The sequence below is a fragment of the Mirounga angustirostris genome, unplaced genomic scaffold (genome assembly GCF_029215605.1).
Source record: "Mirounga angustirostris isolate CCGP_5_RB_7025 unplaced genomic scaffold, mMirAng1.0.hap1 SCAF_5, whole genome shotgun sequence".
In the NCBI taxonomy this organism is placed as follows: Eukaryota; Metazoa; Chordata; class Mammalia; order Carnivora; family Phocidae; genus Mirounga; species Mirounga angustirostris.
In genome coordinates, this window is record NW_026991713.1 from 146740241 (window position 1) to 146767796 (window position 27556).

General features: G+C 48.8%; 1 protein-coding gene across 1 annotated transcript in view; it reads right to left on the reverse strand.

Moving 5' to 3' along the window:
• The window catches only part of USP7 (ubiquitin specific peptidase 7), a 65549-nt gene extending 44400 nt beyond the window's left edge, over positions 1-21149 (reverse strand). The window contains exon 1 of the mRNA XM_045874952.3: positions 20976-21149. Coding sequence (XP_045730908.1) covers positions 20976-21057 — 82 coding nt within the window. The 5' untranslated portion in view covers positions 21058-21149. The remainder of the gene's footprint in view (positions 1-20975) is intronic.
• Positions 21150-27556: the final 6407 nt, after the last annotated feature.

The following is a 27556-nucleotide window of genomic DNA, read 5'->3' on the forward strand; positions in this document are numbered from 1 at the left end:
CTCTCTCTGTCAAATAAATAAAATCTAAAAAAAAATAAATAGATAAATAAAAAGCAAAAATATTGGAGAGACAGAACTTAATAGAACGGGCCATTTTGCATGGGGCAAAGAGTTCCACAATCACAACTACTGCTGAGGGCTCCTGCATAGTAAATGATGTGCATACTAAACAACTGAGTCACGTCAGCTGGAACATATTTGTTCCACTTTTTGCAGTATTTCTCTAAAAAGAGTACTAAACATTTTGGTATTTTAAAATTTCAATTATCTACAAAATTTACTTATGTGTGGAAGTTCACTCTACACTCATTAGTTTTAAAGAAAGTAAACTGTAGTAAGGGAGAATGCCCACCCAGAGAGGAGTCACTGAGTGAGTCACCAGGATGTCCTCCCGAAATGAGTGAGGCTACATGCGCGTACCCGGGACAAAGACCCACCATACATTAAGTACACAACGCTTACTTCTGAGGAATGGGGTCTTTCTTTCTTGCCTTCTTGCTTCCATATTGTATGAATGGTTCAGAGAATATGCACTACTTTCTAACAAAGTAAACAAACACACAGAGCAAAGCAAACCATGGTGTAAAAGGTACAAACCAAGTACTTCCTAAGGCATGACACCAGCCCAAGAGTCCATAGAAGACGCACCAGCTGCGTATCTGGAGTCAGGAGGGAGTGGGGGTCCTAGAACAGTCACAGAACAAAGAGATTGCCTCAACTATGTGTGGCCTGGAAAGTCTGTTTACACCTTGGCAGATGGCAGCATCTTCTTAAATGTCCAAGTTTTCCTTAAGAACTAGTTTAAAAAAGGGGCGGGGGGGGAGTCTAGGCGCTGGGGCTGGTCAAATACAGAGGAGAGATTTTAAGCAAACTTGATTGTGCTAATTAAACCTTTTAAAAAGTAGTCAAACACAGCCATTTCAAATGGGTTCCTCTATTTGAATAAAACCACTAACAGCAACCTAGAGGGGCACCTGGCTGGCTCAGCTGGCAGAGCAAGGGGCTCTTGATCTCTGTGGATTCAAGAGTTTAAGCCCCAGGTTGGGGATAGAACTTTTAAAAATAAACAAACAAACAAATAAATAGCAATGTAGGATAGAACGCTAAGTTGTTTCTGGCTTCTTTGACAAACTGGTGCAGGCAGACTACCACTCACCATACCTCCTCCTCACCCTCCTTTTGAGGGGACCCACCAGGGCTATCAAGAAACAGCCACATTCAAGACCTTTTAAAACACTAGTGGCGGGACACCTGGATGGCTCAGTCATTAAGCGTCTGCCTTCGGCTCAGGTCATGATCCCAGGGTCCTGGGATCGAGTCCCACATCAGGCTCCCTGTTCAGCGGGGAGTCTGCTTCTCCCTTTGCCTGCCACTCTCACTGCTTGTGTGCTCTCTGACAATAAACAAAATCTTTTAAAAGGTGGGGGGGGGGGGGCGCCTGGGTGGCTCAGTCGGTTAGGCGGCTGCCTTTGGCTCAGGTCGTGTTCCCAGGGTCCTGGGATCGAGTCCCGCATCGGGCTCCCTGCTCAGCAGAGAGCCTGCCTCTCCCTCTCCCTCTGCCTGCTGCTCACCCTGCTTGTGCTCTCTCAGTCTCTCACTCTCTCTCTCTAGTGGCCACAGAAATTGTTTTAAGAGTTCCTGGGAGGAAGACTAGTTTCCCAGAGAACAGCAAAGGAAACAGGGTTTTGTTAAAAAAAAAAAAATGATGGGGAGGTGACACTTCAGTCTACAAACCAGTGGAAACCTTGACCATCTGCTGTGGGCAAGCAACATCCCCTGTGAGAACTGGACATTCAAGAGGAAGGGTCATTAGAATAGGAAACACCATGTTCGTGGAAAGACTCCTTCCTAGTCAAATATCAGCTCTCTACAAATTCATCTTTATGTCTGAACACAATTCCAATCAAAATCCTGAGGATTTTTTTACACTTACAGACAAGCTGATTCTAAGTTTTAATGGAAAAATGAAGGAAATACAGCAAATAAACAATTTTGGAAAGAACACGGTCTGAGGAATGACACCACCTAATTATACTCACTCTAAAGCTTCAGTAATCAACATGGCAACCAGAATAATCACAGAGAGGGTTGTCTTAGCAAAGGGATGAGCACACGAATGGCACAGGAGAGCCCAGTAACAGACCTGCACAATGTTACTGTTTTTGACAAAGGAGTAAGCAATTCAATGGAAAGGAATGGTCTTTACAACAAATGGTCAAGCAACAGGTGCACGCACGTCCACAGGCGACAAAAAGGAACCTCAACCCCATACCTTATGTGAAAAGTAACTGATAACAGATCTTAGATATAAATATAAAATTTAACACCCTAAGACTTTAAGAAGGAAACACATGGGGTGGGGCAAAGAATCCATACAAGAACATTTTGACAAACTAGACTTCACTTTTAAAACTAAAAGGTTCTGCTCCAGAAGGACACCATCATGAGAAAGGACAAACTACAGATTAGGACAAAATGTGTGCAAATCACCCCCCTGACAAAGGACTTGTGTCCCCAATAGATAAAGAGCTCAACACTTGACAGCAATAAACAACCCAATACTCAGGACACACTTCCAACACAACAGAGGGATGGCAAATCCACATGTGGAGAGTTGTATGCCCGGCAGCTGTTAGTTGTGTGCAAATCAGAACCACAATAGCATATTACTGCCCAACTATTACGGTGCCTAAAACTCAAAGTACTGACAATATCAAGTGCTGACAAGGGTGTGGATCAACTGGCTCTCTCATACGCTGATATGGGACGCAAGACGGCACAGTGGTCTGGGAACAGTTTGGCAGTTTCTTGTAAGGTTAAGCATACTGTGCCAGACAACCCAACAATTCTGCACCTTACTCTACAGAAAGGAAAACTCACATCCACACAAAACCTGCTACAAATATTTAGAGAGGCTTCATTCATACCGGCCCAACTGTGGAGGCCAGCCAGATGTCCTTCAGTGGGAGCAGGGATAAAGTGTGGTGTGCATGTACACGGGAACACTGCTCGCCATAGACGGGAATGAAGTATTTAAACACCTAGCCTGGATGCTACTCTGAAGAAAGCAGCCCATCTAAAAGGTTACATGCTATACGATTCCATTTACATGACATTTGCAAAATGGCAAACGGTAAGGGACCGAGGACACATCCGTGGTTGCCAGGGGTTTGCAGTAGGTGGAAGATGTGACTACCCGGAAAAGCCGAAGGGGTGTTTTGGGGCGAGGGAACTGCTCCGTATCCTGATTGTGGTAGTGGTTACACAAATCTATACAGATGTTAAATTCACAGAACACCCCCCCCAAAGTCAATTTTCCTTTATAGCAATTTAAAAAACAAAAGGGGAAAAAAAACACCTATAGGGCAGAGAGAAGAAATAATTCACTTTTTTTTTTTAATAAATTTAAGTAAGTGAGCTTTTTTTTATGATTTTATTTGAGAGAGAGAGAATGAGAGACCGAGAGCATGAGAGGGAGGAGGGTCAGAGGGAGAAGGAGACTCCCCACCAAGCAGGGAGCCCAATGCGGGACTCGATCCCGGGACTCCAGGATCATGACCTGAGCCGAAAGCAGTCGCCCAACCAACTGAGCCACCCAGGCGCCCTCACTGACTCTTTAAATAGCACTCCCTTGGAGCGCCTGGGTGGCTCAGTCGGCTAAGTGTCTGCCTTGGGCTCAGGTCATGATCCCAGAGTCCTGGGATCGAGTCCCACATCGGGCTCCTAGCTCAGCAGGGAGCCTGCTTCTCCCTCTGCCACTCCCCCTGCTTGTGCGCACTCTCTCTCTGACAAATAAATAAAATCTTTTAAAAAGTTGTTTAAATTAAATAAATAAATAAACACTCCCTTGATATATGGTTTCAGATCTTTCAACTATTTGGGAAAAGAGAACTGAAGGATTTTATACCAAAAAGTGTACGGTCTGACTCTTCTTTGCCCCAAGACCTTCAGATGGTCTTGTACAAAGCAGTACACAAATGTCTGCATCAAAATCTGTTCTTTTGGGGGAGAGGGAGCTGCAAATGTCAAGGATCCAGGGAAGTGGGAGATGAGAACAGAACTGAAAGCACGTATGTACTGAAACACTGGTTTAAGAATACGCACATACTATGTGCCACTAAACTGAGGTGCATAAACATGGTGGTGTGCTGTTTTACCAATCGTGTTTAAATCCAGAATAATTTCCCAGTGAGTACCAACTGTTCCACACAAGCCACTGGGAAATGGAGAGAATGGGGGGGGGAACAATACAAACAAAATAAATATTAAGAGGAATGGTAGCTGTTATAAAGGGTTAGGAAGGAAAATAATCAAAATCACAAATTATTTTTGGTTTAAGTGCTCCCTCCTTGAATTCTCATGAAATCTGTGACTCATCTTAACAGGATCGTCTTTTTTTTTTTTTTTTTTTTAAGATTTTATTTATTTATTTGACAGAGAGAGACACAGCGAGAGAGGGAACACAAGCAGGGGGAATGGGAGAGGGAGAAACAGGCTTCTTGCCGAGCAGGGAGCCCGATGCGGGACTCGATCCCAGGACCCTGGGATCATGACCTGAGCCGAAGGCGGACGCTTAACCAACTGAGCCACCCAGGTGCCCCCTTAACAGGATCGTCTTATATACACCTTGATGTAGCCCTCAAGGGCTAGATTTGTGTAGAAAGCGCACAAATCTGGTGCCCACACCCCAGTCCATGGCACTTTCCCATTGCAGGGGGACCAACCAAGAGGGCCTGCTTCCACCCCATGGCAGCGGCCACCCTGCTGCTGGGACAGGGGACAGCTACTAGCTGCCCTAATTACCACCCAACCATCTGCACCCATGCTGCCAACTGGTATTAAGACTTTTCATACACAACAGAAGTCACAGCTCTCTTTGTCCCAGTGAGCTTTCTAGAAATATAACTACAACGCTATTCCCAATTAAGTAACAGCACAAGGCTGCTACCACACATAAACGTGACTTAGGGACTTACACTCAGTTTTTTAAAATGTAACTGCAGTATGCAATGTGTCAACATTCAGAAGATCTGGGTAACTCAGTGAATCAAACTCTTCCAAATCACCAATGAATGGTACAGAAAAGGTCCATTCAAAGTACAAGACAGGCGCGTGGGTGGCTCAGTGGGTTAAGCGTCTGACTCTTGATTTCAGCTCAGACCATGAGCTGAGGGTCCCAGGCTTCACGCTCAGCACAGGTCTGCTTCTCCCTCTCTCTGTTCCTCCCCCGCTTGTGTTTTCACTCTCTCTCAAATAAATAAATAAATATCTCTTTTTCGGGGCGCCTGGGTGGCTCAGTTGTTAAGCATCTGCCTTCGGCTCAGGTCATGATCCCGGCGTCCTGGGATCAAGCCCCGCATCGGGCTCCCTGCTCAGAGGTAAGCCTGCTTCTCCCTCTCCCACTCCCCCTGCTTGTGTACCCTCTCTCACTGTGTCTCTGCCAAATAAATAAAATCTTTAAAAAAATATATCTTTTTTAAAAGACCAATGAATTTCAACGTAATAGAAAAATTAATTCGTAGGATTTCAAACTGACACATGGCAATTAACCTTAAGAAGCTACCAAATTTGGTGTATATCAAAAAACTGTCACAATTATCTGAAAAGGCTATTAAACTACCGCTCCCTTTATGAACTACACGCCTGAGAGACTAGGTTTTCTACTTCTACTAAAATACACTGCAACTGACAGAAAGCAGAGGCAGAGAGAAAGCAGAATCCAGCTATCTTCTATTAAGGCAGACAATGGGCGCCTGGGTGGCTCAGTTGGTTAAGCGACTGCCTTCGGCTCAGGTCATGATCCTGGAGTCCCGGGATCGAGTCCCGCATCGGGCTCCCTGCTCGGCGGGGAGCCTGCTTCCCCCTCTGCCCTCTTCCCTCTCGTGCTCTCTGTCTCCCATTCTCTCTCTCTCTCTCAAATAAATAAATAAATAAATCTTTATTAAGGCAGACAATAAGGAAATTTGTAAAAATGTAAAAATAATGCCATTCCTCATTAAATTTTTCGTTTTGGAAAGTATTTATTTCCTATAATACATATGTTATTTGTGTTACCATGTTACTGGTTTATTATTCCTAAATAAGTAAGACTGGTCTTAGTTTTAGCGTTTAAGATAGCAAATAATATAACCCACCCACCTAAAAGCTCTTTGGGGTTCTCATCTTTTTTTTTTTTTTTTGGTTCTCATCAATTTTAAAACTGTAGGGGCGCCTGGGTGGCTCAGTCGTTAAGCATCTGCCTTCGGCTCAGGTCATGGTCCCAGAGTCCTGGGATCGAGCCCTGCATCGGGTTCCCTACTCCGTGGGAAGCCTGCTTCTCCCTCTCCCACTCCCCCTGCTTGTGTTCCCTCTCTTGCTGTGTCTCTCTCCATCAAATAAATAAATAAAATCTTAAAAAAAAAAAAATTGTTTAAACTGTTAACAGGATCCTGACAGCAAAAGGTTTGATAGTCCGAAGACCACACCAAATGGTGGATTTGTAGTGTGCCGGGTTAGCTAAGCTGGAATTACATGCCCTACTTTGCGCAGTTCCCACTTGGGAGGCACTATGCCAGCAATTTGGAAGGCGGGAGTCAAGAAGCCCACATTCCTTTATGGCTGGGGGTTTCTCTGCCTTCTGGGTCATTAGGGCACCTGGAAGTCATGAGAGGCTCACATGGATATGGTTCCAGCTCAGCCTCACTTACCCTGCCTCCCACTCATCTTCCCTTGCAGACTACATGCCCAATGGCCTCCAGCAGATCCATTAGCAACAGACTGTCAGCAGCTCCCACGGTTGTGCATGGTAAAATCAAATAAATCCGGGATGCCTGGGTGGCTCAGTCAGTTAAGCGTCTGCCTTCGATTAAGGTCATGATCCCAGCGACCTGGGATCAAGCCCCCCATTGGACTCCCTGCTCAGTGAGGAGCCTGCTTCTCCTCCCCCCACCACGCTGCTCCCCTGCTGCTTGTGCTCCCTCACTCTCTTTCTCTTAAATAAATACAATCTTTTATCCTCATCTCTACTGCTACTCTGCAGCTCTGCTTGAACCCTCAAACGACAGTAATATCCCCGCCTTGCACCACCCAGTTAATTCATCTTAGTAATGAAGCACATGCATAACCACAAAAAGTTCCGAGTCCCTTTATTTTTTTTTTTAAGATTTATTTATTTGACAGAGAGAGCACAAGCAGGGGAAGCGGCAGGAAGAGGGAGAGAGAGAAGAAGGCTCCCCGCTGAGCAAGGAGCCAGATGCAGGGCTTGATCCCAGGACCTTGGGATCGTGACCTGAGCCAAAGGCAGATGCTTAACTGACCGAGCCACCCAGGCATCCCCCAAGTCCCTTTAAAACATACTGAATAAAACCTACTGCAGATGGCAGAACCATGAGAGCCCACGCATCTTCAAGACCCAACATGAACCACAGTGAGGTTCCACATGCACAGATACAACTACAATGTGGAGAAACCTGATGATGGGACTTTTAGTGCAACAGATGGACACAAAAGACCACATACTGTATGATTCCATTTATACGAAATGTCCAGAAGTGGCAAATCTGAAGAAAGAAGAGACTGGTGGTTGCTGAGGCTGCAGGGAGAAGGGGAGTGTCCCTAATGAATACAGAATTTCATCTGGGGGTAATGAAAATGTTCAAAATCTGATTGTTGAGGGTTGCACAACTGTGAATATACCAGAACCCACTGAACAGTATGCTTTCGATGGGTAGATGGTGATGGATGTGGATTACATCCCAACAGAAGTTGGTATTTTAAAAAATCATGGTGACTAACACATTTTACGGAAAAGACTTATAGAAAGGCAGGTGGAAATCTAACCATTTATAACTGTTACCAAAGCAAGTAAAATGAAGAGTTTGCATTAAACACTGTAGCATGTTCCCACCTGACTGAAAATAAAATACAAAAATGCAGTGCACCTGGACTGTCTGTACTACTGGGGAGAAAGTGCTGTTCAAGGCACAGAAAATTACTCAGGCTCCCCCCTGGTCCTCTGACCTCAAAGTCTGATGGGGAGTAAAGCAAAGAAACAGCACACAATGTGTTAATTACACTACCATGAACATGTCCAGGAAATACAAAGGTGCCTCTTTTCGCCTACTGGAAGCCTTGCCTCTGGCTCCCACCTCCAATTCCACGGACTCACATGCTAGGCATCCAGGCATCTGTCCTTCACAACCCACTCCCCAGCACCACCACACCAGGCCTCGGGGCTTCCCCACAGCCGATGTAATCTTTCTCTTCGCTTCCAGAACCCTACCTCCTCACCTCCGGTGGCACTCACTTTCTACCCTGCAGTAATTATGTGCTCAGAGGACCTATCTATGTCCCGCTGACTTTCCTTAAGCAAAGACATCTTATCACTTCTGCGTCTTTGCGAACCACCCCCACCCCACCCCACCCCACCCCACCCTCAGTGCCTGAGGCGGTGATTGCGAGAGATTACCAGCAAGTCTATACTTTGCCGAGCTGGTTTGGGGAAACTTCTTCCTCAGTAATTAACAGAAGAAAATGCTTGGTTTTCCATTATGTTAGACGATCCTGTTCAAGGCAGCATGCACTGGAGAGGCAGAGCTAAAATCCAGCTCATAGGCTGGCTCCAGAGCATCCTGCCCCACTGAATATTCTGTGCTAATGGAGACGTTCCCTAGCTGCGCCATCCAATACCAAAGCCACGACCCCCATGCGGCAGCTATGGAGGCTCTGGAAAATAGCTAGTCAGACTGAGGAACTGAATTTTTAATTTTACTTAATTTTAATTAGCTTAAATCTACTTAGCCACGAGAGGCTACAATACTGGACGCTGTAAGTCTAGAAAAAGCTCCATCCCTCAGAGCCTTGGTCTCTTCATCATGAGAGTAGGGGGCTTGACAGACACTTTCTGCTCGAAAGCCAAATTCTATGACCAGTGCCTTCTGATAACATACCCAAAATGAACACAGAATTTCAAGAAAAATATAAAGGACTTAAAAAAAAAAACTGAAAGAACTTAATTCATCAAAATAGAAATTAGACTGTAAATAACAGCCTCTGATTTCCACAGAAATACTGGCCCTAAAACGTTGGGATTTGCAGTAGTAATTCTCCCTCTCCCCAATTACCTGCCAAGGTAATTCATAACCAACTCTAGAATCGTCCTAAAGACAGAAGTGTGGCAGGGACCATGCTTTCCAGATCACCCCACGGTGCTGGGACTGACTTCCCCATCAAGATGACCACCAGCACCCGCCCATGGTTGGTGAGCACATAGTGCTGTGTCCGGATACAGAAGCTGTGGGACTGGCACCAGGCATCGTGACATTCACCTCAAAGATCATTCGCACACACAACCCCCAACTAGGACACCCGCGAGCCACTCACTTAATCTGCATCTTCTGCAGACACCCCCAAGTCAACTCGCTTGAAGGCCTCAATTCTGCTAATGCGCTGCTCAATGTGGTAACAGCTGCCTGGGCCTTACTGCATGTTACCCTTCCTTCTGGACATCTTCACCCCTGGCCATGTCCCTTGAGGCCAGAACTTGTGTCTCCCATCTTCCTCTTTTTTTCCCTGCAGAAATTCAAGCACCAACGATGACCAATAAATATCCTAAATCTATTATCTGCACCATGAGTGAAATCATCCATCTGACGTGATGACCAAAAAGGTATGCTTTCGGAGGAAACTATACAAATGAAAGATCCTGGGGGCACCTGGGTGGCTCAGTCGTTAAGCGTCTGCCTTCAGCTCAGGTCATAATCCCAGGGTCCTGGGGATTGAGTCCCGTATCAGGCTCCCTGCTCGGCAGGAAGCCTGCTTCTCCCTCTCCCACTCCCCCTGCCTGTATTCCTGCGCTCGCTCGCTGTCTGTCAAATAAATAAAAATAAAAAAGAAAGAAATGAAAGATCCTGTGCTCACACAACGCAGAGTCTTGTGTTGTGCTGTGTGGGCAGAGGGGACGTTCAGGAAAACTAAAACCAAAAGGCCACATTCACTTGAGCTTTCTTCAATCAGTTACTTAATAGGCAAAGACTAGCTAGCACCCAGCCACGTAAGGGTTTCTTTATTTAAAACTGTTCTATAGTTTTTGACTGCTACAATCACTTTCCAAACCAAACATGCTTCCCAAAATAGCCTATATATGTGTGTGTGTGTGTGTGTATTTTTTTTTCCCCCAAATTCCCTGTCAGGGAAAGAGGCCCAAAAGGAAAATATTCAAAATATGCCACAAAAACAACGCCACACAGCTAGGTGGCAGCTAATGGGTCAAAGAGTAGCCACTCAGGCCACCCCACTTCTTCCAGCCCCTGCCCTCAAGGAATCCGGGGCTCTGGTACCCAGATCCACATAATCAGGGGCTCTGAAATGCAGTATGTTTTTTCTCATATTAAGCCTTCTCAATTTTTCATTTCTCCACATACCCAGAGTCCTGAATGGTTTGCTTTTGGGATGATTCATTTCAGCTCAGGATCTTATTCTAACATGTTACTGAATACCTGATTCAGTTACTTCCATTCTCAAAGGAGGGAGGCATCTACCTTTAAAAACTCATACCATTTTACTCTGTATCTTCTTATGCCACCATATTCCTCTTGCTGAACTGTACATGTGGCCCCAGCCTATCTTGGCAGTAAGGTACTTTCTATATTCAAAGCATGTGGTGAACCACACAAAAACGTTCAACTAGGAAGCCCAATTACAGCGCACCACTTTGGGGCGGTGAGGTAAGAGACGTGGGAGAAGGCAGCAGAGGGGTTTCAACTAAGCAGCAGTAACCACAACTTCTATGACCAACGGGGCCTACTGGCTATGATGAATCGCAAATGGCCGTGAAGCCAGACCGCATGGGTTCAAATCCTGAACCTGCCTCACTGACCCTGAGTAACAAGTCAGTGCCCGGTTGCGCTCTGCTGTGAGACAGGGATGATGACACATCTATCTCAGAGTTGTAGTAGGAAGCGCATGAGTTAACACACGGACAGCATGGCACGCAGTGAGGGTGAGCTGCCACACACTCATCGAGCCTTTCCAAAGCCTCCTACAGGTTTGAGGCCAGCTACATATATCGGGCACACACCTGCTGCTTCTCACCCACTTCCCTGGATCCTGCATTAGTTTCTGATCCCGGCTGGGATGGATTACCATAAACAGTGGCTTAAACAACACACACTTATTCTTTTACAGTTCTGGAGATGAGAAGTCTGAAAATGGGGCTCACCGGGCCTCCCTTCTGGAGGCTCCAGGGGAGAATCTCTTTTCTTGCCTTTCCAGCTTCTAGAGACCTTCCCCATTCCTTGGCTCCCCTTTCTGTCCTCAGAGCCAGCAACGGCCTTCCCACACCACACCTACACCACACCACTGGACCTGGACCTCCTCCTTTCACATGTAAGGACCCTTGCGATTACACTGGGCCCACCTGGGTAGCACTGGATAATCTCCCCATTAGGGATCCTTAATCACCTTTGCCATGTAAGGGAATACAGTCACATGCTCCAGGGATTTCTACATGGACATCTATGGGGGCCATTATTCCACCTACCACAGATCCTAAACCTCTGCCACAGATTCAGGTCCCGATCCGACCAACCTCATCGTGCTATTCTACATCAGCCTCTGACGACCCCAGCGGCCCCCTATTCAAACTGAGCTGTGGTCCCCTCCTCAGCAAAGGCTCAGTTGACCCACCCTTCCCCAGGGGAGCCAGTCCCCTCCCTACTGTGTGGCACAGCCCCCTCCTGTCCACCGCTCCTTCAGAGCCCTCCCCTGAGGGCCTTCCCTGCACATGGTTTCCAGGCACCTGTGCTCAGGCAGTCACACGGCGGGGGCGGGGGGGGGGGGGGTTCTGCCAGCACCATACCTGCCAGATGAGAAGGGGATCCTAAATGTCTGTCCTGTAAACTGGGCTCTGTGAGCACCACAGCAAGCACACCTCTGCTGCCACTAGGGTGCAATGGAGTCAGGAGCAAGGCTCGATCCCAAAACCAAACAAGCAAGCAAAGAGGACAGGGCTAAAAATGACATGCCCTGCGCAGAGTCCACAAACAGGCGCCCCTCTGTGGACCTAAAGCACAATGAAGAACCAGCGTGGAAACTTTCCAGCAATCTGACTTTCCTGTAACACGAAGCATGGGACAGTTGGGGTGTTGTCAAATTGGTGTGGTACGTCAAACAGGATCACGTTACACCTTGTGAGAGTGTCGTGTTCATTTATTAACTGTAACCCAAAAGTAGGTATCACCTGCAACCCATTTCTTTGAATACCTTTGAAAGGTAATTTAGCTATACATTTAACAGGATACAGTTGAAGCTGTCCACAGAAAAATTCTGGAAAATCGCTTTAAACCCCCACCCCCATTCTCATCAGTGTACATCCGCAGTGCTGGATTCACAGGAGTATTAGCAAAACAGAGAAATGGTCTGAATAAACATCATCCCCTATGAGTAGTAGACATGCCATCCATCCAAGCAGGAAGCAAGATTATTTGTTACTTTAAGAACTACTCATGTATGCTGCATTCCTTCAAAGTGTGCATGTAGGCTTTCAATATGGGGAATTGCTATTTCACACAAAATTGTGTTTGGTTACCATGGTGGAACGACAAAGTTTCAAGTGTAATCGAGTTTCTTTATATTAACGGCCTATACACACACTTTCAATGAACATAAACAGTTTCTGCAATTTTCTTTCTCCGTATGTGTGTTTGTTCTAATAACTGATTTCAACAGTTAACTTTACATTTGTTGAATTTAATAATCAACCGGGGCTTGTATTTTGTGGGTCTATTTTATTTCATGTAAGTAATATGTTTGCACTGTATTTCTACAAAAAACGTTTTAGAAACTGTCCACAATGGACTAGAAATTAAGGGGAAAAAACCTGGTTCTTCACAAATAACTGGACAAGCCCTGCTGTACAGGGTTTGCCCCGAGAACTATTTTGTTCATTTTCCCTGAGCTTTTCCAAGACACACTGTAGTTTCAATGCAATAGCAATGCTACCAGAAACCCCTCCAGCCAAGGAACCGAGGAGACCATGTAGGCCAGCGCTGGCCACCACTAACACTTTCTGCCATTGACGGACGTGCCCTGGACCTGCGCTGCCCAATGTGGTGGCCACCAGCCACGTGTTGCTATTCAACACTTGAAATGTGGCTAGTCGGTTGAGGAATGGGATTTTTTTTTTTTTTTTTTTAATGTAAGCCCCACACCCAACATGGGGCTCAAACTCACAACCCTGAGATCAAGAGTCACACGCTCCACTGACTAAGCCAGCTAGGTGCCCCAACTTTATCCTAAACCAAGAATCGCTGCCCCGCGGCTAGTGGCCGCCACAAGGCACTGCACAGGTCTCACCCCCACATGCGGCTCCCCCTGCCCCCCCATGAAAACAAGTCGATTTCTGGAGAAAGATGGGTCTAAAGTAGGAACATGATCTCGATTTGTTCTCATCAGAACCAGACCTGCAGTGCTTCAGAGAAATGAGGGCTCCTTCTGGCTAGGGCGGCACACCGCTCCCATCCAGGAGAAGCAGATCCTTAGCCACCGTAGCTCCCAGTCTTGAGAGGGAGGGTCAGCCCAAAGGCTGGGGCTCAAAAAGGGGCCACAGCACCCTGCCCACTGCCCCCGCCAGATGCTTCTGAGGGCATTCTGCTAGTCAGGCTTTTTCCACCCTATTTGCGCACCCTCTTAATCCTTAACACACTCCTCAAAATGAAAGAGAGAATGGCTGAGAATCACTGGGGGCAATTCTTACAAGTGCCTATGATGGTTACAAAAACAGCAATATGGATTGAGGAATGTTTTTAACCACTTCACAGTTTCTTTGAATAATGTCTCCTCTGAGGTAAGAATGTAAGAAGTACCAAACGTAAGCAGCAAGCACTAGGAGGAGCTGGGCTCTGTAACCACAGGAACAGTGAAGAAGGGATACCGGTACCTGTTTTAAGACAGCCACCGCACAGGGTCAATTAAGCACCTTGAGATAGAAAGTATTCCCGAAGTGCATTGATGAAATACACCTGCAACCCCAGGCACACGGCCCATAAGCCTGTTTATAAGGGGGGCCCTCCAGTAACACGGTTTGCTCAGCACACATATTACAGCAACAGCACGTGGTTTCCCCTGAAAAAGCCCCCATCAACTCCTCAAAGTACTAGGAATCAGGTGGCAGGAAGGGGAGCCGAGAGAAGTTCAATTACCACCCAGACACCCTGGGGCGTATCACACTCTGCAATATGGGTCACCTTAATGAACTCGTACAACCGATTTCCACACCAGAGGCCAGTTTAGCAACTCACTGTGAGAGCTAGACCTTGTCCAGGTGGATATTCTGAGGGCTGGCACATAATGCAAGACACTGCCCTACCAGTATCAGGATGTCAGGAAAACTGATTTAGTCACTGGCATGGAATTCAAACCAGAGAAGGACCTGGGTGTGTGGGCACACAAGGGAACCTCCTTCTCTACAGCTCTTAGATTTTCAATCACACACACACACACACCCCCCCCATAAAAAGAACTGACCACCACCTTGAGACTCAGACTCAACACTCACACTTCAAACACTGGGTAAGCTAAAGGTCCCTCAGGCAGGTGACCTGGGCTCTTCTAAAGGACACTTGGGCAGTCCCTATTAGCAGCTGCGACCTCAGAACGGAGGGCTGCACACCTCAAGGTTGCCCTAAGAACAGAATTGGCTATAAGGCAGCATATACACAGCCCAGCGAGGGCCCAACCCATGCCAGGCCCCAGCCCACACCAGGCACTGAGCTCTGCACTCACTGTAACCCCCTGGAGGTTTCTATCCCCAGCTCCCATCAACCCAACAACGTCAACCCAACATTGTGCAGTGACACCACTTCTCAGGGTGTGTCCTCCCAGACGCTGCTCTCCCTCCCCAGTCTCCTGCTAGTCTCTCACTTAGCCGTGTCGTCATCATGTTCTGGAAGCACTCAGCTCATGCCCAGGTCAGTGTATTTCCTGACATAAGAAACTTTCTCGTTACCCCCATTCCCAACTCCCAAGTTAAATTCACCAACCCTCAGAAGTAGGCCTGCTTCTCTTCAAGAGAATTTCAACACGTTTGACTTCTCATTAGCCAAGGCATGTGTTAACTTACTAGAAAAATGGCATAACTGACCCTTGCCCACGCATGACACTCAAAAGCCTGCTTCCTCCAACTTTCTTAAGTCCAAATTAGTTCAGAACAAGTTCATGAAGCAGATGACACCATTTAACTGTCACAGTACGTGTTAAATACCTCGTTACAACGCTTGGTCTCCAGAGTAAGATCCCTTTGCCTTGGAAATCAAACAGAAATACCCAGGCTACACACATACTACTCATCCAAAATACCAGGAACAACAAAAACACCTTTCAAAATACTCAGAAGAAGCCTTCAGTAATTTATGAAAGTCCATCAATGCCCTTGTCTGGAAAACAAGCTTTTCTTTCCAAAAGGATCAAAAATGCCATTGTTCAAAGCAATAAAACTGAATTAGCAGCTATCAAAGCAACATCGGTTTACGGCTGCGGCTTTCTCTTTCACACACCACCTTGCCAGCCAGCCAGCCAGCCAGCGCCTGTTCTACCGTTTGGACTTAGAACTGCTGTTTCCTGAATGAGGAGCTCCCACAAATACACTGAACAAAAAACGACAGTCACCTTCCACACAAACCACCATCGAGGAAGAGGTGGGAAAGTGTGGTGACCACATGATCTACATGACTCTAATGCAAGCCAAGCAGCTGACACCACGTTTCTGGTTTAGAAGGTGGCACTGGAACAGGTTCTGAACCACCATCCTGGGGTATCTATCTGTTCTGTTTGCATTCCAGAAGGAGGAGCCATCGCGGTCTATGCAAGCGTGAGGCCCCAAAGCCGGGGCTGCACCCCATGAAGCACAAACCTCTGTGTGCTCGGAGCCCAAAGCACAAAGGTGGCCAAGACCAATCCTGAGGATCCTGATGGCCTAGCCTGGACTGTGTGACTTCCCACATCCAGGGAAGACAGCCACACCTGCGCCCTCTTAAGCAGGGGGGTGACAGGGCATGGCAAGTCTGTGGGCAGTCTGTTTTCATAGCTGTGTCAGCTTTAGGAAGGATGGAAGCAGAGACCAGTAAGAAGGTTATTGCAAGGTCCCAGCATGAGGCAACAGGGGCCTCATTTAGGGTGGTGGCTGGAAAACCCAAAGGACTTGGTAACAGGATGTGGGGATCCAGAGAGAAGGATGCAAGGCTGACTCCCAAAGTCTGGAGACCCGGTGACCTGATTCTCAATTCCAAATTCATCACTAGATGCTCTACAAGTTATCCAAGAACAAGAATCCTCTTATCAGAGGGTTACTGAGCTGAGCACACTTCAGTACCCATGTCACAATGCCCTGAGTCCCCTGGTCTCCTCCATTACCCATTTCATGTTTCTTAAAATATTAGACCATTAACCTTAAGTAGCTACTGAGGCATCTCAAGCCCAGGATTCCATAATGGTGCTTAAATTGAGGCTCGTTATGTTTTCTTCCTAATCCACATTAGAATATAATTACGTAGGGCATTTTCTGCACACCACCGAAAATCACAACATGCTTTGTTCCTAAGTAGATCCCTTCCTCGGGTGTGACGCTTACCATCCACACGGAACACCATGAATTGAACATCCACGCTCCCAATTCTGTGTGTGGCACTTTACAAGTGCTTTGTGCCTCCACCCTCACAATTACCTTGCAAGATAGGACTGACCTCCTTTTTGACGATGCAGAAAAACTGAGGCACCAAGAGCTTAAGTAACGCACCATGAGGTCACACAATTAAAAGGCAAAGTCCACACTCAAACTCAGGCCTGGCCCGAAGCCTACGTTCAGGCACCACACAGCCCTGCCACGAAGAGCTATTTACTCAATGGCCCCTTTCTCCCTTTCCACAAAACTAATTCCAAAAAAATAAAAATCAAGGAGGAAAATATTCGCTTCCTTCCCATTTTTGCTGTTATCAGTCTTTTATTTGTTCACCAATACTCAAAATCAGCAGCCAAAGAAAATCAGGAGGGCTGATGCTTGTGGGGAGTAACTTCCAACCCTATCAAAACCTGACAGGCTCAGAGTCAGATGTTTCTAGGTTTGGCCTAATTTTTTCTATATTTCTTCTGGGTTCTCTGAGTTGATTTTCATTTTGTAGCTTCGAAGAGTTCTTTTACCAACCAAAACTAACGTGAGAGAAAAATCAATACTCTCATATTCCATAGATTTTTGTCTTGTTACGGTGCAATCTGAAGTGGAAACTTGCACTTTAGATAGAATAAAATGCACACATTTGGTTTACCTGGGTGCATGTGTGCAAGGCAACTCCCTAACCTGCCTCAGCAGTAGAGTAACTTGAAACTCCACCTACCCGAGTTTGAAAGAAACAAACCCACCAGGGCTGCTGCCCCCCAGACAGAAAACAGACGTCAATGATCAATTCTTTGCAAAAACTGCAGACAACTCATTGATGTGCTCCCAGCTTGGCGTCCTGAGAGCAGTGGTCTGAGTGTTGTACAAAAAAAAAGTCAAACAAAACTGTCTGTCCCCATTAGTCGCAGAGATTACACTCTGAAAGAGACTGCTCACACGGGCAGAAGAACCAGGGAACAAACATCAGGGTATTTACGTTTGTGCTAGCCAGTCTATGCAGCAGAAACAAGGCCTTGGGAAAACTTCCTGTTGACTGGATCGGGCATAACACAGACCAGATTATCACCTCTCCAAGTACTCAGGGGGCAGAGGCCTGCGCAAGTCACTCCTTCAGCCCCTCGGCCTGCACCGCCTCTGAGTTAGACAATGAATAAACTGCTAAGCAAATTCCTTCCTGGCCAGACCCAATAATGCCACTCTCCACGGTTCTATTTGCCTCCCGACCTGAAACATGGGGCTCAACTGCTCCAGGCCTTACAGGAAGCATGTGGTCCGACCCCGATGAACTGCTCGGCATGTCCCCCCATCTCCTCCTCTCTGCCCTTCACCCTTCTTAATTTTCCCAACTTCTCAGAGCAAGCCATTTTTAAAATAACTAATCCCGAGCATTGTTATTCTCCAGCGGATATGTAAGGACTGTGCAGAGTTCAGTAGAAAGCAAATGCTATCCCAATAAAGTGGAGCAGGAGAGCAAACTAACATTGACCTATTGATAGAAAAAAAACAACCAACCAAACCAGTCTCCCAAGCTCCTTCGAAACCTGCCCTGCCCAGGAGGGGCGGGTATGATGCTCCTCATTGACAAAGCCTTCCTTTCCTCAAGCTGATCAGAACCCTGACAGTTTCCAGCTGCTGATTCAACTGGACTCAGGGCAAAGACACCAAACAGGTTCAAGGCACTACCACAGCCTGGCATATGAAGCCAACTGGAGTTAATATTCACTAAATCCCACCCCTCTGGCTTTTTAATAGCAAGGTTTCTTTCATGCTTCCGGATCCTCAACTACAATATCTACACCTAGCACCATGATTTAGCAGTGGGAAGGCTAAGAAAGGCTGGCATAGGGCACCTGGGCGGCTCAGTCGTTAGGTGTCTGCCTTTGGCTCAGGTGATGATCCCGGGGTCCTGGGATCGAGTCCCACATCGGGCTCCCTCCTCGAGGGGAAGCCTGCTTCTCCCTCTCCCACTCCCGCTGCTTGTGTTCCTGCTCTTGCTATCTCTGTCTCTGTCAAATAAATAAATAAAATCTTAAAAAAAAAAAAAAAAAGAAAAAGAAAGGCTGGCATAGACTGCCTAAGACACAGGCAGCTTTTTTAAATCACACACCTGTGGGTGCTCACAGGGTGTTGACAATCAGAAGTCCTACAGAGACAGGGTACCTTCTGGATAATGAGTCTGGGACAGAGGTCCACTCAAAAAAAATGAGCTTAAGTTTAAGGAATCAGCATTAATAACCGCAACCTTCGCCATCCAATTTTGAGATTTTAGTGCATCTGCATATTAATGATTTTAGGGGTGACATTTCCAGTGCAAACTTTGATATAAAAATAAAACTCCAGGGGCGCCTGGGTGGCTCAGTCGTTAAGCGTCTGCCTTCGGCTCAGGTCATGATCCCAGGGTCCTGGGATCGAGTCCCACATCGGGCTCCCTGCTCGGCCAGGAGCCTGCTTCTCCCTCTCCCACTCCCCCTGCTTGTGTTCCTGCTCTCGCGCTCTCTCTCTCTCTGTCAAATAAATAAATCTTGAAAAAAAATAAATAAAAAAAAAACAACTCCAGGAAGAAAGAAAGTTGTACTGGAAGCATGCATTGACTTCTGAACATTCTTCCACCACCCTTCTACTCTCCAATCTTACAGAAAAGTCCTTGGAATTTGTGGGCAGGACTCTTTCCCCAAACACACAGTTCTGTACCAGAAATAGGCTCTTCAGTGAGGTCCATGTTTGTTACTTCTCACTCGTGGTCAAAAACACTTGGAAAGTGGTGAGACAATGGAACGGGCAATCAGTATGCTAGTACTGGACTTCTGTCTTGACGAAGTGATATGCAAAAAGGAAACTGAAAAAGCAACCCTTTCTGTCATGTGGCATAAAAGGAATATACAAAATTGTCTCAGCAACATATTCCTGCGACTAGCTGGTTTAATCACACGGGCCAAAAGCTCTGGTGAAGCTATTATTGCCTTGCTGAGGCCAAGCGAAATACACAGCCCAGGTCCTTGGCGTGGACTCGGCTCTCCTGTCCCCCATTACTGCCATTGTTAAGTACCACTGGGAAATGCTGTCTGCAGGCATTTCCACCGCTTTGCCTTCTGCAATCTGGCAAGCATTTTTTCAGTGAACATCCAGTTACTGGCAGTAGGTTATCCACAGGGGATTACCAGTCATGGTTAAGTGTTCCCACCAACCAGGGTGCAGTGCCCCACACATGTAGCCACCCCACAAGACAAATGGTGCTTTGCCTCAGCTTCCTGAGCAAGGTTCCATTCATTTATACAACCCAAGATCTCTGCTTAAAGCAAAATAAGAACATTCACTGCCCCGCTCATTCAAGTACCCCCTTTTTGACTCCTGCCAGTCTCACCCCAACAAGGCAGGTGAGAAAGCTATCTTTTAAGACTTCTTTGGCTTTGCCCTTAAAGTAGTTGGGGCCATGAGAAAAGATGCCTTCCAATGGCCACCTGTGCCCGAGCCATGTAAACCAAAGGCTCTTTACATCAAACCTTTACAACCAAGACCTTGTAGCTAAAAGTACTTGGGAAAACTGCTGCCACATGGGCAGAAAATTAAGTTACCTCCGGAGTCACCTTTGATTCGGCTGTAGGTAGCCATGTGCGGCGGGGGCTTTCGCGCAGTTTCAAACGCACACCTGGCCGGATGCTGACTGCACCGCACAGAGTCAGGTCACCAAACAGCCCCCCAAAAGAGGTAACTTAGAAACGAAGAGCGCCCGGTTCAGAACTCGGGGCCAGTCCAAAGGCTGAGAACATGTGCCTTCCTTGCAGGTGTTTCAAAATGAAGCCCGACGCTAAGAAGTGCCGGTTTAAAGCGATCCCAGGGAACGCCTTGTAGCCCCGGCGGGCTCTCCGGGGGAGCGCACGCGAGCAGGTGCGGGCGAGCCCCGCGTCCACGGAGGGCCAGAGTGCTCCCCGAGCTCGCCGGCCGGAACCAGGCCAGACGAGGCAGGCCCCGGGGACGCCCGCGAAGGGGCACGGCCCCCCGGAGCCCGGCTCCCGAGCCGGCGGCCGCCAGCAACCAGAGCACGCCTCGTCCCTCGGCGGCCGGGGCGCCCTAATTCACAAGCCCGGGCTGCGGACGCTTTGTGCCGCGAGGCGCCCCGGACAATGAGCCGGGCAGGGGGCCGCCGGCCGCCCCCCGCGCGCGGGCCCGGCATGACGGTGCAGCCTCGCCGGGCCCGGCCCGGCCAGGCCCAGGCCCGCGGCCGCCGGGGCCTGCTTAAAGATGGCGAGCCCCTCGCGTGGCCCCCGCGGCTCCCCCCGGCCACAATGGAAGGCGCCCCCCGGCCCTGCCGCGGCCGGCCCGCGGGCCTCACCTTCCATCTCCATGTCCTCGGGCTCGCTCAGCTGCTGCTCGCCCGCTTTCTGCTGCTGCTGCTGCTGCTGCTGGTGGTTCATGTCGGCCGCGGCCTGGGCCTCGCCTGCGGCCGGGGGCCCGGGCTGCGGGCCCGGCGGGCGGGCGGCGGCGGCGGCGAGCCGGGGCGGCGGCGGCGGCGGCGGCGGCGGGGCGGCCTCCTCCTCCTCCTCCCGCGCGTCGTCGGCGGCGGCCCCGGGGCGGCCCGCGGCGGGCGGCGGCGGCGGCGGCGGCGGCAAGGAGACGCGCACGTACTTGCTCGCGATTCGCCCAATCTCGGCGCCGAGGCGGGCGGGCGGCCGGCGGGCCGGGCCGGGCGGCCTCGTCGCTCGCTGCGGCCGCCGCCGCCGCCGCCGCCGCCGCGGGGCCCGCCTCCCGCCGCCGGGGCCGGGGCCGGGGCTGCGGGGCCGCGGGCCGGCCGGGGGCGGAGGGCGGCCGGGCGGGGGCCGCGGAGTCAGCCCCGCCTCGGGCCGGGCGCGGCGGGCGGGAGGCCTGGCCGGCCGCGGCGGGCCTGCGGGGCCTGGGGCCGGCGGGAGCGGCGGCGGCGCGGGCGGGCGACGGGCCGGCCGCGCTCGGGGCGCTGCGGCCTCCGCCTCCTCGGCGTCGTCGTCGGGGCTCCGGCAGCGGACGCGGCGCCCGGCGGCTCGGCTCGGCTCGCTCTCAAAATGGCGGCGGCGTGAAATGTCACATCCGCATGGGGGGCCCTAGAGCGAGCGAGCGAGCAAGCGGAGAGCGGGCGGGCGGGCGCCGAGCCGGAGGGCGGAGCGGGAGCGGAGGGCGGAGCAGGGGAGGCGGAGCAGGGAGCGGCCCGCCCGCTCGCCGCCCGCCGCCCGCCGCCCCGCCGCCCGCAGCCGCCGCCGCCGCCTCGGCCCGCCCGCTCGCTCCGGCTCCCGCTCCCGTGGCGCCGCGCCCCCCGCGCCCCCCGCGCCCCTCGCGCCCCTCGCGCCCCCCGGCCCCCGAGCCCCGGGGCGCGCAGGTGCGGCTCTCCAGGCCTCAGCGGGAGAGCGCCGGGTGCCCTGCCCGCGCGGGGGCCCGGGTCCGGCCCGACAGACCCGGGGGCCCTCGGAGCGGCGGCGTGTGACCTTGGGCGTGTAGCTGACCAGGCTGCTTAGAACAGGGCCCGGGACAGAGGTGGGACGACGCGTACCACCGTGACTGTCGTGGTCACTGGTACTACTAGCAGTATTTAACACCCCCCCTTCACCGAGCTGTCATGTACACACCCAGAACCGAACGTGGGAGAACTTAGGTTCTCGCCATAGTCCAAAGCAGAAAAGTTTAGTCTCTCGGAACCGGCCCAAATAGCTCTTCACGTGGCCTTCATCGGTTCCCCTCACATCAGCCCAGACTAGTGAGTAGCGCGCCTCAGCTTTTCTATGGGAACCGAGGCAGCGTAGGTGAATAAGAAAATGGGCAAAAAGGACATACATCTCCCCACCCCGAAAAGAACGTCTTGGGCGCTGTGGTGTCCCAAATGCCTGGGACATAGTAAGGACCCGATAAATATTTGTTCGATGAATGTATGATTCAAATGTGCCTGGGCACCCCCGCCCCCCAAGCATTTCAGTTACGCGAAGGTTTCCCACCAGTGGAATTTCTTGATAGACCAAGGAAGGCAGCAAACAAGAGGGAAGGAGTGACTTCACCAGAAATCAATCCCAGTCCCTGGGTCACCCCCAGGTCCCGAAGAGGTGTTGTTATTCACACAGATTCTCACAAATGCTAATGAGACATTCTCAGATGCAAAGGAATCCTCCCCTCCAGCTCTCTCGAGGCTTGGGGGAGGGCAGAAAGGAACTTTCCGGCGGAGAAAGGGGTGACAGGGAGTGATACACAATGCCTATCCGGGTTCCACACCGCCCAACCTTATCTTCATGGCTGGGTTCAAAACCAACCAGGGAAATAGATGAGTAAAAAGGATGCCCTGCAAGGTGGGTAAATTAAATGGGGTATACCCATCCCATGAAATACTATTTGGCAATTCAAAAGAATGAAGCACTGTGACGTGCTACCACGTGGATGAGCCTTGAAAACATGGTGCCCAATGAAAGACACAAAAGACACATAGTGAACGATTCCCAGTACGTGAAACATCCAGAGCAGGCAAAGCAATCCATGGAGACAGTAAGTAGATTGAGGACTGAGGGGTGGAGGGTTTGAGCAGGGCCGGCTCCTAGGCACAGGGCTTCTTTTGGGGAGTTCTGAAAATATCCTAAAATTTGATTCTGCTAATGGTTGCACCACTCTGTGAATATGCTAAAAACTGCTGAATTATACGCTTCAAGTGGGTGAATTGTATGATACATGAATCATATCGCAGTAAAACTGATTTTTTAAAAAGGGTATCTTGCGAAGGACAAAAATGAGTGAGGAAGGCCAGGATGGGGGCTGGTCCCAGTCTAGGGGAGAGACGGAGATGAACTGGACAGGTGTGGTGGACATGGAGAAAAGAGTTCAGGTGTAGGTGTGCGGACAGGTCAAACTGGCTGGACTTGCTGATAGGCTGGAGTTGGGGGGGGGGGAGAGGTTGTTTTAAGCCTCTGAGTTTGTGGTAATTTATTACACAATAATAAACCATGAAAACAAATATCTGTCTCCTGTCCTAGAAGCATCTCAAGGAGAGAAATGTCACAGCTGTATCCTCAGCACCTAGCAGAGTGCCTGGTACATAGTAAATGCTCAATAAAGAAGGAGTGAATGGTTTCACCTCAGCTAATGTTTACTAACTGCCAGGAGCTAGGGGTTTGCTTGGGAGACAAAAGACTGCCTGCTCGCTTTAAAGGCCTTTCATAAGGATTCAATGACATTACTGCTTTGCTCTTTCCTGCCTTGCTCTAGGAATAGCTGGTAGGTGGGGAGTTCAATTCTAGGCCACGTCAGCTACCAGGAAAAAGCAGTACCAGTGCCCTTTGAGGCCTATGAAGAAGGCCCAGACTCAGTTACTCCAGAGGCTCCAGCTAGCCTGTCTGCATCTTCCCCTGGTAGAATCTTGTCTGCATTAGCTGTAAAGCCCATTTGCTCACAGAAGGGGTGTGTAGGGAAGAACGCTATAGAAGACGCAAATCAGCTGAGTAATGCTGTCTTCCTGGGAGGTTGAATGCCAAGATGTCTCCAAAGGGCCTGGAGCTGCGAAGGGCAAGGCAACTCGGGGCACCATTTCTAATCATTGCCAATTTTTTGTTTAAATTTCACAACCCTCACCGTGATTCAGAAACTGGGGACCTAAGAAAGGGACAGGAAAACCAGGGAGACAGGAACCGCTGGAGCAGCTGACTTGTCATTAGGTAGAGTCAGTAGGTGCAGGGAGGGGCCACCCTATCATTACTCCCTGAGCAAAACATATTTTTGCCGCTCTCAGGGCCCGTGCCATGACTTGGCATAAACAGCCGGCTGGTTTTTCTTCTTGAGAACCAAAATATTTATCTACCTGGCAGTGATGTTGGCCAGGGTCTAAAAAAATTTAATGGAAGTGTCAGAGGGGAAAATGGAATTAACAGGAGCTTTTTATTTCTCCGGATAACTAAATTCTTAGATAATCCATGCCTGGAAAGATGACCTAACCCCACAACCACTGGGTTAGTAAGGAGGATATGAGCTTAAAGGAGATAAGGCTGGCCAAGGTCAAGGTCATGAAGCCAGAAGCGGTGTGGGAGGGTAAGGGGTTATAGGATTCAGAACCCAAAGACGTAGGTTTTCACAGGAGGTTCTGCAAAGTTGAACTTGGGAAGCTTACAACCTCTCTGAACTCAAGGTTCTTACCAGGGAAATGAGGAAGACAGTTTCTATCTAAAGGGGCCGTTGGAAGTCAAATGAAATGATAAACTTTAAACACTTCAAGATCCAGAGATTGTGAGATAGTTATTGGAAGAGCAAGGGCAGAATGACCGGAGACCCCAGCCCCCAGTTCCTGACCCACCATCCTTTCACAGGTTGAGTACCTACTGTGCGCCAGGGACTGGGCTACTTTCAGGGAAAATGAGAAGAAATGAGCACAGGTGTCTCATTAAAACAAAGTCCCATGACCAACATTTTCCTGGGCTGTATTTTGGGAAAGGAGAGGCAAGACGTTAACGCAAGCTCTTTGCTACAATGACGGCCCACAGTTGGTCACGTGTGCGTGTGGATGGTAGCATCTTGTTTTTATTTTTTGAAAAACAGCTCACAAAGATGCTTTGGTGGGCACCTGGGTGGCTCAGTCATTAAGCGTCTGCCTTCGGCTCAGGTCATGAGCCCAGGGTCCTGGGATTGAGTCCCACATCGGGCTCCCTGCTCAGCAGGAAGCCTGCTTCTCCCTCTCCCACTCCCCCTGCTTGTGTTCCTGCTCTCGCTGTCTCTCTCTCTGTCAAATAAATAAATAAAATCTTTAAAAAAAAAAAAAAAAGATGCTTTGGTAGTGTGACCTGGCACTCAAAACAAAGATCCACTGATAAGAGGCCGTGAAAACATGGGCAGACATCAGTGTTTTCTTTTCCTCTTTTTTTTTCTTTCATTTTGTTGGTTTGTCTGTTTTTAGGAAAATTAGTCAAACCATTATCCATCCCTCTTGGTCAGACCCTCTTAAAAGGATAAGAATATGGAAGGGCGCCTGGGTGGCTCAGTCGTTAAGCGTCTGCCTTCGGCTCAGGTCATGATCCCAGGGTCCTGGGATCGAGCCCCGCATAGGGCTCCCTGCTCGGCCAGGAGCCTGCTTCTCCCTCTCCCACTCCACCTGCTTGTGTTCCCTCTCTAGCTGTCTCTCTCTCTCTCTGTCAAATAAATAAAATAAAATAAAATAAAATCTTTAAGGATAAGAATAGGGAACAATGGGATATTTTCAATTATGTGATTTTGGGGGAAAAGACAAGAGAAACACTCCACTAAAGAGCACTTTCTGGGGCACCTGGGTGGCTTACTCATTAGGCGTCAGCGTTCGGCTCAGGTCATGGTCCCAGGGTCCTGGGATCGAGCCACACATCGGGCTCCCTGCTCGGCGGGGAAGCCTGCTTCACTCTCTCCCCCTCCCCCTGTTTGTGTTCCCTCTCTCGCTGGGTCTCTGTCAAATAAATAAATAAAATCTTTAAAAAAAAAATAAAGAGCACTCTCTGTGAGCCCAGGACTGTTTAGAGCATTCTGTATAATAATTCTTTTATTCTCACATCTATCCTACAAGGCAGGTGCTATTTTACAGTTGAGGTCCCTGAGGTACAGTCTCCAGATTAAGTAACTAGTTCAAGGTCACACAGCTAGCCAAAGACAAGCCCACATCTGAACCCAGGCAATCTGGCTCCATAGAACCCAATAGAAAAATATTAATAAGAGATTTACTTTATACCCCAAATGTGATCAGGAGTCCCATCACTTCCCAACCGCATTTACACCATTTTCTCGTCCAAGTTAGCTGGAAAACAGACACAGGCCACCTTTCCACAGAACTGCTCTTGAATCGTGCAAAATCTTCAGTAAGCACCCTTTGCTTCAAAGGCAACTGCTCTGTGTTTTTATTTGGCCAATATTCATGTAGAAGTTTGTCACCTTAGGTACATTCTTCACACAACTGTTTCAGCTCCAACTGTAAACCAAGTAAGTCACTGGTCGCTTCACCAGGTAACACGCGTTAAGTGGCTATCCTGCTTAATCCTCACAACCAGGTAAGCATGATAATCATCACTAATATTTATTGAGTACTTTCGTCCTGCCAGGCACTGTTCCAAGGACTTTACATTAACTCCTTCATTTAATTTGTCAACAACCCTGAGAAATAAAACTGTCATGCACCCCTCTTAAAGAAATGACAAAACCAAGACAGAAGAGAAGGAAGGCGATTGGTGTCTCAGAGGTGACAAAGAGCAGTAGAAGGGTTACTTCATAGAAGTCGAACACAGAACTAGCAAGGGAGTGACCCAGGTATTCTACTCTTGGGTCTCTACCCAACAGAACCGGAAACAGGGTCCCCAACAAAACCTTGCACACTAAATGTTCATAGCAGCCCTATTCACAACAGCTAAAATGGTGGAAATAGCCCAAATGTCCATGGACAGATGAATGGATACCAAAATGGGGTCTATCCACACATCATTCAGCCGCTAGAAGAAATGAAGTACCAGTCCACACTACAAGACAGATTAACCTTAAAAACAATCTAGGAAGTGAGGGGGTGCCTGGCTGGCTCTGTCTGTGGAGCGTGCGACTCTTCATCTCACTGTTGTAACGTCGAGCCCCACATTGAGTGCAGAGATTACTTAAAAATATAATCTTAAAAAAAAAAAAATGTTAGTAAATGAAAGAAGCCAGATGCAAAAGGCCACATATTCTATGATTCCATTTATATGAAATATCTGGAGTGGACAAATCCATAGAGACAGAAAACAAGTTAGTGGGTGCCAGGGGCTGACTATGGGGCTGGGGAGGTGGCTGCTTCATGGCTATGGGGGTTTCCTTTTGGGGTCATAAAAATGTTCTGGAAATTGAGCAGTAATAACTACATAACACAAACGTACATAATGTTACTAATGGTAAATTTTGCTGTATGTATTTTACTACACTAAGAAAAAAATAAGGTAAAGA